Below are 11,717 nucleotides of genomic sequence, written 5' to 3' on the forward strand. Positions count from 1 at the left end.
GGACTTAGAGGACAATAAACTGTCTATCCTTAAATCCCATCTAAGCTCAGGCTTTCTGTCGTAGACACCAATAGGATAAAGCATTCAGTCATCATGCTGCTGAGACTGAGGGTTTGCACCTCAACCCAGAGTGAAATAAACTGTCCATAATTACCAAACACAGATGCTAATGATATTGTGTCCTGGTCTGACTCTCTTCACACACGCAGTTAACTCCTTCCAGCCTCGTTGCAGCCCTGCCTTGCTTTCAGCACATCTTCCTACAATAGAGATCAGAGGATGCAGACGGCCAGTATCGTTTAGGCATGCCACGTATCAGACGACCAGAGAACACACTAGATAGGGCACACTACAAAGGGCACAACAGAAACCTACCACTCCATCTAGAGAGCTTGGAGAAAGCCAGATCAGCCCCAGATGGCCAGACCAGAGCATGTCGCTTGGAGAAAGCCAGATCAGCCCCAGATGGCCAGACCAGAGCATGTCGCTTGGAGAAAGCCAGATCAGCCCCAGATGGCCAGACCAGAGCATGCCGCTTGGAGAAAGCCAGATCAGCCCCAGATGGCCAGACCAGAGCATGCCGCTTGGAGAAAGCCAGATCAGCCCGAGATGGCCAGACCAGAGCATGCCGCTTGGAGAAAGCCAGATCAGCCCGAGATGGCCAGACCAGAGCATGCCGCTTGGAGAAAGCCAGATCAGCCCCAGATGGACAGACCAGAGCATGCCGCTTGGAGAAAGCCAGATCAGCCCGAGATGGCCAGACCAGAGCATGCCGCTTGGAGAAAGCCAGATCAGCCCCAGATGGCCAGACCAGAGCATGCCGCTTGGAGAAAGCCAGATCAGCCCCAGATGGCCAGACCAGAGCATGCCGCTTGGAGAAAGCCAGATCAGCCCCAGATGGCCAGACCAGAGCATGCCGCTTGGAGAAAGCCAGATCAGCCCCAGATGGCCAGACCAGAGCATGCCGCTTGGAGAAAGCCAGATCAGCCCCAGATGGCCAGACCAGAGCATGCCACGTATCAGACGACCAGAGAGACACACAGAGAACCATTGAGGACAGAGAGAAAGAGGGCACCACAGAGGGTGCAACAGGCACACTACAGAGGGCACCACAGAGGGCACTACAGAGGGCACTACAGAGGGCACCACAGAGGGCACTACAGAGGGCACTACAGAGGGCACACTACAGAGGGCACACTACAGAGGGCACACTACAGAGGGTACAACAGAGGGCACACTACAGAGGGCACACTACAGAGGGCACACTACAGAGGGTACAACAGAGGGCACTACAGACGGTACAACAGAGGGCACTACAGAGGGCACACTAAAGAGGGCACACTACAGAGGGCACTACAGAGGGTACAACAGAGGGCACACTACAGAGGGCACACTACAGAGCGCACCACAGAGGGCACACTACAGAGGGCACCACAGAGGGCACACTACAGAGGGCACACTACAGAGGGCACCACAGAGGGCACACTACAGCGGGCACCACAGAGGGCACACTACAGAGGGCACACTACAGAGGGCACCACAGAGGGCACACTACAGAGGGCACTACAGAGGGCACACCACAGAGGGCACTACAGAGGGCACACTACAGAGGGCACACTACAGAGGGCACACTACAGAGGGTACAGCAGAGGGTACCACAGTGGGCACTACAGAGGGCACTACAGAGGGCACACTACAGAGGGCACACTACAGAGGGTACAACAGAGGGCACCACAGAGGGTACCACAGAGGGCACTACAGAGGGCACACTACAGAGGGCACACTACAGAGGGCACACTACAAAGGGCACACAACAGAGGGCACACTACAGAGGGCACACTACAGAGGGCACACTACAGAGGGCACACTACAGAGGGCACTACAGAGGGCACTACAGAGGGTACCACAGAGGGCACACTACAGAGGGCACACTACAGAGGGCACCCCTGACTTGCTTCCAGCAAACAGTACCACACATCTATAGAGATTAGAGATAACTGGATACCAGTGTAAACATGACACATTCTAGACAAGGATCAGGGCACAGAAATCCCAGAGGTCACAGAGGTCAAAGAGGGCACACTACGAAGAGGTGAAAGAGAGACAGAGATGGCCAGAGATGGCACCGGGAACCTACCACTCCATCCCGGCACGGTTGATGTCGTCCCACCAGCACTCTGTGGGATGCCCCAGGGTGGTGGGAGTCTGCTGGCACTCGAAGGTCCAGAGGCGGTCGGACCCCTCCTTCTCACTGAAGACACTCTGCAGGGCCACCAGTACCTCTCCGTGAGGACATTGGAAGTTGAACCCCTGGCGGAAGGTGTGGATCCAGGGGACAGAGCGGTCGATATGGCTCTCCATACGGTTCTCATACTCCTGGCCTGCCACGGTGGCTAGAAGGGCCAGAGCCCACAACAACAGCACTGGTCCTGGAGTCATCCTGCCTGTGACCAAGCTTGTGAGCAAAGGCTTAATGTGAGCGAAGCCTGGGCGTCCGAGAGGCTCTGAGCTGGGTCTGAGCTGGGTCTGTGCTGATCGCAGACAAAGAGAGAGCGAGAGAAAGACTGTCTGCTCTGGCCCGCTCCTCTCTGCTCCACCGCAGCAGTCTGGCTCCAGATGTGTTATAAGTTATCCAAATCCAGAACTGATGTGTAATTTGCAGCTCCCATGACAGTTTGATTGGACTGGGATTCACGTTGACTTTCTGTTAAGGTCGACTTTCAGAAAAACTCCACAGTGTTGATTGCAGAGATAAGGGGTGCACCTTAAGAAATAAAATGCTGTTTGTAAATGATTCAGGACCATGATGTAAAGTGATGCATCATGTAATTCAAATATTAGTGCTGTGTCTTGGCTGCATCTAGAGGCAGGGTTCTTCAATTCCGGTCCTGGAGGGCCGAAACACTTCTGTTTTTTATTTCTACCTGGTAGTTAATTGCACTCACCTGGTGTCCCAGGTCTGAATTAGCCCCTGATTAGAAGGAGAGAATGAAAAACAGAGGTGTTTCGGCCCTCCAGGACCAGAATTGAAGAACCCTGCCTCTAGAGAGATCTAATTTAACACAACTAGTTTGACAGGACATTGGCCAGTTCAAAATGTTTTGGTCATTGTACTCACCTGTCATTTTTGGGGTTTCGCTCAAACTTTTCTAACTTCATGCAGTAAAAAGTATCTGGATTGGAAAGTCCCCCAGTGTGTATTGAAGTTTTTATTCCGTTCTGTAGCCAATGGAAACACTGAGCAATAACAAACACGCAATATGTTATGAAAAAGGAATAATTTATTAAGTATCCACATATTCTATGCTGTTTACATTATACAAAGAGAGGGAATTAGAGGCTTTACAAACATCTATTTCAGTTTATGACAGACAATGTCATATGGGACGAACTGCATTCTAATTCAGCTGGGGGCTCTTCAAGTTCATGAGAACTGGCAATAAAGGAGGACTGCAAAACAAACAGCAGAATTTCCACAGCTCTCCCGCCCCTGTGAAAACAGAATGTTCTTGTAAAAGAGGTGAGGAAAGAGAGCGAGAGAGAGTGGAGAGAGCGAAAGAGACAAAGAGAGAGAGTGAGAGAGAGAGAGAGAGAGAGAGAGAGAGAGAGAGAGAGAGAGAGAGAGAGAGAGAGAGAGAGAGAGAGAGAGAGAGAGAGAGAGAGAGAGAGAGAGAGAGAGAGAGAGAGAGAGAGAGAGAGAGAGAGAGAGAGACATTTGGCTGTGAACAAATTAAATTAGATCTATCATGAAGCAGCCACAAAAGCAGATTCATGCAAAATAAAAAACAGTTATAATTCTAGTTCTAATTTGAAACCTCAAAAGGAGAAATGATTTGATGCCAAATGCAATCTTATAAGGAAAAAATGTAGATCTTTATCAAATGGAAAACATCACCAACCACAAGATAGAGAGGTTTGGCACATGTGACACATTGAAAGAATACAAAAAAAACCTAAGATGGAAGAAACGGAAGCATTTTGAGAACACTCTGAAAGAGATTGAAGACTCCATTGATGGAAACCAGTTCTGGGAGCAATGCAATGGTCTGAATGGAAAACAGAGGAATGACCTAGCCATTCAAAATGGCAACATTTGGAAAGAACACTTTGAAAGTCTATATGGAATATTAACATCAGAAGACCTTACTTTGCCTCCTGAGTGGCGCAGCGGTCTAGAGGCGTCACTACAGACCCTGGTTTGAGCAAAGGCTGTGTCGCAGCCGGCCGCAACTGGGAGACCCATGAGGCGACGCATAACGTCGTCTGGGTTAGGGGAGGGTTTGGCCGGCCGGGATGTCCCATTGCGCTTTAGTGACTCTTTGTGGCGGGCCGGGCCCATGCACGCTGACTACGGTCGCCAGCTGTACAGTGTTTCCTCCAACACATTGGTGTGGCTGACTTCCGGGTTAAGACATTGGTGCGGCTGACTTCCGGGTTAAGCGAGCAGTGTGTCAAGAAGCAGTGCGGCTTGGCGGTGTGGTGTTTCGGAGTTGCAGCGATGGGACAAGACTGTAACTACCAAATTGATATCATGAAATTGGGGAAAAAAAGGGGTAGAAAGTACAAAAAATAAAAAAGAAGACCTTACTTTAAACCAAAAAAACATGCTCCCTAGAACACACAATTAAAAACAACCAGAACCCTATTGACTTCCAAATTACACAGGCTGAACTTTCGAATAAAATACAAAGCCTTAAACCTGGAAAGGTATTTGGCCCTGACAGCATCAGGAATGAAACGCTTAAACACAGTACTCCTGAGCTGCAGGATGGCTTATTAAAACTATTCAACCTGGTTTTGGAGAGTGGCTGCTTCCCTGATATTTGGAACCAGGGGCTCATAACCCCCATATACAGTGGGGAAAAAAAGTATTTAGTCAGCCACCAATTGTGCAAATTCTCCCACTTAAAAAGATGAGAGAGGTCTGTAATTTTCATCATAGGTACACGTCAACTATGACAGACAAATTGAGAGAGAAAAAATCCAGAAAATCACATTGTAGGATTTTTCATGAATTTATTTGCAAATTATGGTGGAAAATAAGTATTTGGTCACCTACAAACAAGCAAGATTTCTGGCTCTCACAGACCTGTAACTTCTTCTTTAAGAGGCTCCTCTTGTCCTCCACTCGTTACCTGTATTAATGGCACCTGTTTGAACTTGTTATCAGTATAAAAGACACCTGTCCACAACCTCAAACAGTCACACTCCAAACTCCACTATGGCCAAGACCAAAGAGCTGTCAAAGGACACCAGAAACAAAATTGTAGACCTGCACTAGGCTGGGAAGACTGAATCTGCAATAGGTAAGCAGCTTGGTTTGAAGAAATCAACTGTGGGAGCAATTATTAGGAAATGGAAGACATACAAGCCCACTGATAATCTCCCTCGATCTGGGGCTCCACGCAAGATCTCACCCCGTGGGGTCAAAATGATCACAAGAACGGTGAGCAAAAATCCCAGAACTACACGGGGGGACCTAGTGAATGACCTGCAGAGAGCTGGGACCAAAGTAACAAAGCCTACCATCAGTAACACACTACGCCGCCAGGGACTCAAATCCTGCAGTGCCAGACGTGTCCCCCTGCTTAAGCCAGTACATGTCCAGGCCCGTCTGAAGTTTGCTAGAGTCCATTTGGATGATCCAGAAGAGGATTGGGAGAATGTCATATGGTCAGACTTTTTGGTAAAAACTCAACTTGTCGTGTTTTGGAGGACTAAGAATGCTGAGTTGCATCGAAAGAACACCATACCTACTGTGAAGCATGGGGGTGGAAACATCATGCTTTGGGGCTGTTTTTCTGCAAAGGGACCAGGACGACTGATCCGTGTAAAGGAAAGAATGAATGGGGCCATGTATCGTGAGATTATGAGTGAAAACCTCCTTCCATCAGCAAGGGCATTGAAGATTAAACGTGGCTGGGTCTTTCAGCATGACAATGATCCCAAACACACCGCCCGGGCAACGAAGGAGTGGCTTCGTAAGAAGCATTTCAAGGTCCTGGAGTGGCCTAGCCAGTCTCCAGATCTCAACCCCATATAACATCTTTGGAGGGAGTTGAAAGTCCGTGTTGCCCAGCGACAGCTCCAAAACATCACTGCTCTAGAGGAGATCTGCATGGAGGAATGGGCCAAAATACCAGCAACAGTGTGTGAAAACCTTGTGAAGACTTACAGAAAACGTTTGACCTGTGTCATTTCCAACAAAGGGTATATAACAAAGTATTGAGAAACTTTTGTTATTGACCAAATACTTATTTTCCACCATAATTTGCAAATAAATTCATTAAAAATCCTACAATGTGAATTTCTGGATATTTTTTTCTCATTTTGTCTGTCATAGTTGACGTGTACCTATGATGAAAATTACAGGCCTCTCTCATCTTTTTAAGTGGGAGAACTTGCGCAATTGGTGGCTGACTAAATACTTTTTTTCCCCACTGTATATAACTGCCCTGATAGAGGGCATCCTTGTCTAATGCCCCGCCTCACCTACTGAGTCCCTCAACCACCATACATGACGCCCCAGCATACAACATCTACACACAGGCCAAAAACCTTTCCCCAAACCCAAACATCACATTAAACAGATACTCATGGTCCACTCTATCAAAAGCCTTCTCTTGGTCTAAAGAGACCAGTCCAAAGTTCACATTAGAAACTCTCGATAAGTCCAACATGTCCCTGATTAAGAACAGGTTGTCCGTGATACACAATATGTCTTGTCCTTGTGTACTATAGAGTCCAGATGGGACTTCAGTCTGTTAGCGAGGTCTTTGGCAAATATCTTATAGTCCGCACAGAGCAATGCCACAGGCCTCCAGTTCTTAAGTTCACTCAAGTCCCCTTTCTTGGGCAGGAGAGTCAGAGCCGCCCGACGACAGCTCATTGGCAACTATCCTACCCCGACACACTCACGCAACATGCAAAGGAAGTCCAGTCCAATTATTCCCCAGAATTTTTTTTTATCAAACTCCACTGGGAGTCTATCGACCCCCGGTGCATGGCCGGGGGACATCTGGGTTACGGCCTCTGCCAGTTCATGGGACAACAGGGGAATGTCAATTTCATCCCTCTGTGCCAGAGAGAGCTTAGGGAGTTCGGCAAACAAAACCTGAGCACACATAGGATCACACAGTTCTGCCCTATACAACTCAGTATAAAACTCCACGGTCCGCTCCCGCATCTCCCCCACCACAGAGGTCACCCGCCCATCCGACAGCCGTAGACAATGCATACCCTTGGCTTCACCGCTCTGTCTTTCCAAGCCAAAGAAGAAGGAGCTGGTAGCATCCATCTTCTTGAGCTTGGAGAACCTAGCTCTTACAAGTGATCCCTTTGCTTTTACCTACTAGCTAAGTTAGCCTGGAGGCCTGCATTGCCTTGCCCCACCAGCTCTACCTCCATCTCACTGATACTACGCTCGAGTTCCCCCGATACTCTCCTAGCCTCTGAGGATGAGAGAGCTGTATACTATTGACAGAAAAGCCAAATTTGGACTTTTCCCACATCCCACCATTGACTCAGAGACTCATACTCCTCTCTTCGCTGCTCCCACCTTTCCCAAAAAGTCTGGAAACCTGAGCAAAAAGTGGCATCTTGTAAGAGCTTTACATTAAACTTCCAATAGGATGCCTGCCGAGGCCCTGGTGAAATAGACAGCCGAGCCATGGTTATGTGGTGATCTGAAAAACCCACTGGGAGAATGGTAGCGCCCAACAGCCTATTGCTCTGATTCCTGGACGTCGGGCTGCACTCACCCTAGCCCCGAAGACCTTCACCCATGTATACTGTCTTGTGTTGGGATGTATAGTTCTCCAAACATCCACTAGGTCAAACTGATTAATGATGTCCCTTAACATCCCCCACTGAGCCTGAATGAGGCTCCTCCCCATTTCTGTATTTCGTAAAATCCATCATACAGTTCCAGGCCCCGCTGACCACCAGCGTCTCCTCAGGCGCTATCTGTGAGAGTTCCTGTCTAAGACAGCCAAACAGAAGCCCCTTCTCCCTACCTGTGTTAGACATACACATTTATTAATTTCTGCTTTTACTACCAGCAATCTTTCCTACACACCTACTTTGAGGAGCACATTTTTACGGCCAGACCTGGTGCAAAAAGGACTGCCACCCCTGCACTAACATTTGTTCCATGGCTCAGCACACTTGCCCCTTTCCACCAGAGCCCCCAATCGACTTCATTCACCACATCACTATGCGTCTCCTGCAGAAACAAAACAGCACCTGTACTTTTTCTATTTTACATATTCACTCCTCTTTCCCGTATCTCTGGCACCATTTATATTAAGCGAGCCTACCCAAAGCATCTCTATAAGAAGTGGGAGAAAAGCCAGCAAAGAAAGAGACCAATAGCAAAGCTCAAAAAGCCCCAGTGCAAGAAAAAAGCTATTCATTTAAACAGTGTCTGAAGGTAGACCCTTTACGCACGGTTGTGACCCACTTCCTCAATGTACAATGTTTCCTGGGTGACAGGACACCATGCCCCTCATTTTTCAGAGCGTGTTGTACTGATCTTACAAACTTTCCCGGATCGCAAAAAAAAGCTTCAAGATTAACCTTCTTTTTCACTTTAGTCTCATTCCGGAAACTTGACAGTTCTCTCACCGTGTACTTTGACCCCTCTGACTGACTGGCTGTCAGCTCTGGACCCATTGAGGAGGAGTCTGAAAAGAAATCCTCCTCATCGTCTTCTTCCTCAGACTCACCTTCCTCCTCCTCATCTCCATCTCCCATCCTGACCACCTGCCCTTCCTCTCTAGTTGGGGCCTCCCCCCCAGCACCAGGCAAAGGTTCCTTGGTGCCATTGACCACACCAGTCTCTCCCCTCCCACCTCCTTTCTTCTCCCCCTTTTTCCTCTTCCGCATGACACCCTTCTCCACCCCCCATAGTCGCTTACCCTTCCCTCATCCACTAGCATTACCTGACTAGACCCAGCCTCATCTACACCACCATCTATAGCATGACTAGACCCAGCCTCATCTACACCACCATCTATAGCATGACTACACCCAGCCTCATCTACACCACCATCTATAGCATGACTAGACCCAGCCTCATCTACACCACCATCCATAGCATGACTAGGCCCAGCCTCTACTGCCTGTGTCTCATGGCCCCCTGTACGTTGACCTCGATTTCCCCCACTGGCGCTTAAACCCTCACCTTGTCTATGGTCCTTATGTGGGCACGCAAAGCTCTTATGCCCCAAATCCCCACACTCAAAACACTGCAGACTATATGTAATGGCAAACCCTGCGTAGAGCCCCTCCCCTGCCTCACTTTGAAATGCACATTTAACTGTTGCTCATTGTTGTTCAGAAACATGAACACTTGCCTCCGGAACGAAACAACTTGCTTAACGGCATCTGCCTGGAAACCTGCCGACACGAAAACCGCAAACTTACCAAAACGACTCAGCTCAGATTCGCAACTAGAACCCTAGTCGAAGGAGTCGAAAGAGGAGAAATTGGCACCAACACATCCCTTACAAAATATTCCACTAGCAATCAGCCTGCCCACTAAATTTACTATTTTCATGAACACAACCACAGATTTGTTCATTCTGGATGCAGAATGTATAAATTCAGCTCCTACCTGTTGGCCGACCCCGAGCAGAACCTCCTCCACCTTAACTCCATTCTCAGGAACACACCTAACGACAGCGTCTCCTACGCTGGTCAAAACCCCAGGAAACTAAAACTACATCCCCTTCCTTCCTAACTTTGAATGAAAACAGTGGGTACCACTAAACTAACAGTGCGTTAACCCTCCACCATGGAAAATAAACACAGAGCCCTCCACACGACCTCTCAACTACTAACACTCCCAGCATGCACTGAGAGAGAGAGAGAGAGAGAGAGAGAGAGAGAGTGGAGAGAAAGAGAGAGAGAGATAGAGAGAAGTGGTGAGAAAGAGAGACAGAGAGAGAGAGAGAGAGAGAGAGTTTTGAGTTTTATAAGAAAACTTTATTTTATACTTAATTATTAACACAAATAACGGCACACTGTGCCTTTTCAGAGATTAAACAACACATTTGTCATTCCTAAATCAATAATGAAAATAAAAATATATATATACAAATATATATATATAAAAACTATTCATTAAAATACAAAATCATATATATATACATTCAACTCATTTCATCAACAAAAAATAGCTTCCCCTCCTCCACAAAACATATCGCTCCTTCGTAAGCCCACTTCTACTCAAACAATGGGAGATCTTTCACAGCCGAGAAGAACTCAAAATCCACTTTTATTCTCGCTTTGACTAATCCTTTAAAAACACGTCTTACATCCTGCCCATATCCTGTGTCTATTTTATGTTTCCTGCTCAGAAAAAATTATATTTTAGCTTGTTCCAAAATAAAATGTAACAGTATACATTTTATTTTCTGTTGCTTACTATATTGAAACCCCAAAATAAAAACAGTGTTATTGAAAATCTCCCCTACAGCTGTAAACAAAGACTGAAGTATTTCAAAGAGAGGCTTTATCCTCTCACACTCCATAAAACAGTGGAACAATTATTCCTCTTATGTTACAAAAAGGATCCATCCATCCATCTCCAACATCTGAGTTAATAACAGATACAAAAGCATTAACTGCAATGATGCCATTCAAAACCCTCCTGTGCCCTTTTGTAACGGTGGCTTGAACAGTGCTCTCCATGCTGGCTTTACTTAACCAACAGTGCATTTATTTTTAACAAAAAAGTACAAATAAAACAACAACAAAAAAAGTGTTGAGAAGAAAAGAGCAAAATAAAATAACAGTAGGGAGCCTATATATACAGGGGGGTACCGGTACATATTACTTCAACTACCTCAACTAGCCGGTGCCCCCGCACATTGACTCTGCACCGGTACCCCCCTGTATATATAGCCTCCCTACTGTTATTTTATTTTACTTCTGCTCTTTTTTTCTCAACACTTTTTTTGTTGTTGTTTTATTTTTACTTTTTTGTTAAAAATAAATGCACTGTTGGTTAAGGGCTGTAAGTAAGCATTTCACTGTAATGTCTGCACCTATTCTATTCGGCGGCGCATGTGGCCAATAACATTTGATTTGATTTGATTTGACTTTGTCACCAATGCCCAGTTTCTTTTCTATTCCTCAATGTATCTTTATTCAAAACCTTGACACACCCCCTATATACAGTGCCTTGCAAAAGTATTCATCCCCCTTGGCGTTTTTCCTATTTTGTTACATTACAACCTGTAATTTAAATTGATTTTTATTTGGATTACATGTAATGGACATACACAAAATAGTCCAAATTGGTGAAGAGAAATGAAAAAAATTACTTGTTTCAAAAAATTCGATTAAAAAAATTAACGGAAAAGTGGTGTGTGCATATGTATTCACCCCCTTTGCTATGAAGCCCCTAAATAAGATCTGGTGCAAACAATTACCTTCAGAAGTCACATAATTAGTTAAATAAAGTCCACCTGTGTGCAATCTAAGTGTCACATGATCTGTCACATGATTTCAATATATATACACCTGTTCTGAAAGGCCCCAGAGTCTGCAACACCACTAAGCAAGGGTCACCACCAATCAAGCGGCATCATGAAGACCAAGGAGCTCTCCAAACAGGTCAGGGACAACGTTGTGGAGAAGTACAGATCAGGGTTGGGATATAAAAAAATATCCGAAACTTTGAACATCCCACGGAGCACCATTAAATCCAT

General features: G+C 46.4%; 1 protein-coding gene across 1 annotated transcript in view; it reads right to left on the reverse strand.

Annotated features, from left to right (window-relative positions):
* Positions 1 to 2,439, reverse strand: part of dpt (dermatopontin) — a gene marked incomplete at its 5' end in the record, with an annotated part of 25,193 nt that extends 22,754 nt beyond the window's left edge. The window contains 1 exon segment of the mRNA XM_084171321.1: positions 2,138 to 2,439. Within this exon segment, the coding sequence (XP_084027447.1) occupies positions 2,138 to 2,439 (302 nt within the window).
* Between the last annotated feature and the right edge of the window lie 9,278 nt (positions 2,440 to 11,717).

This window comes from Coregonus lavaretus (genome assembly GCF_964263955.1).
Source record: "Coregonus lavaretus genome assembly, chromosome: 11".
In the NCBI taxonomy this organism is placed as follows: domain Eukaryota; kingdom Metazoa; phylum Chordata; class Actinopteri; order Salmoniformes; family Salmonidae; genus Coregonus; species Coregonus lavaretus.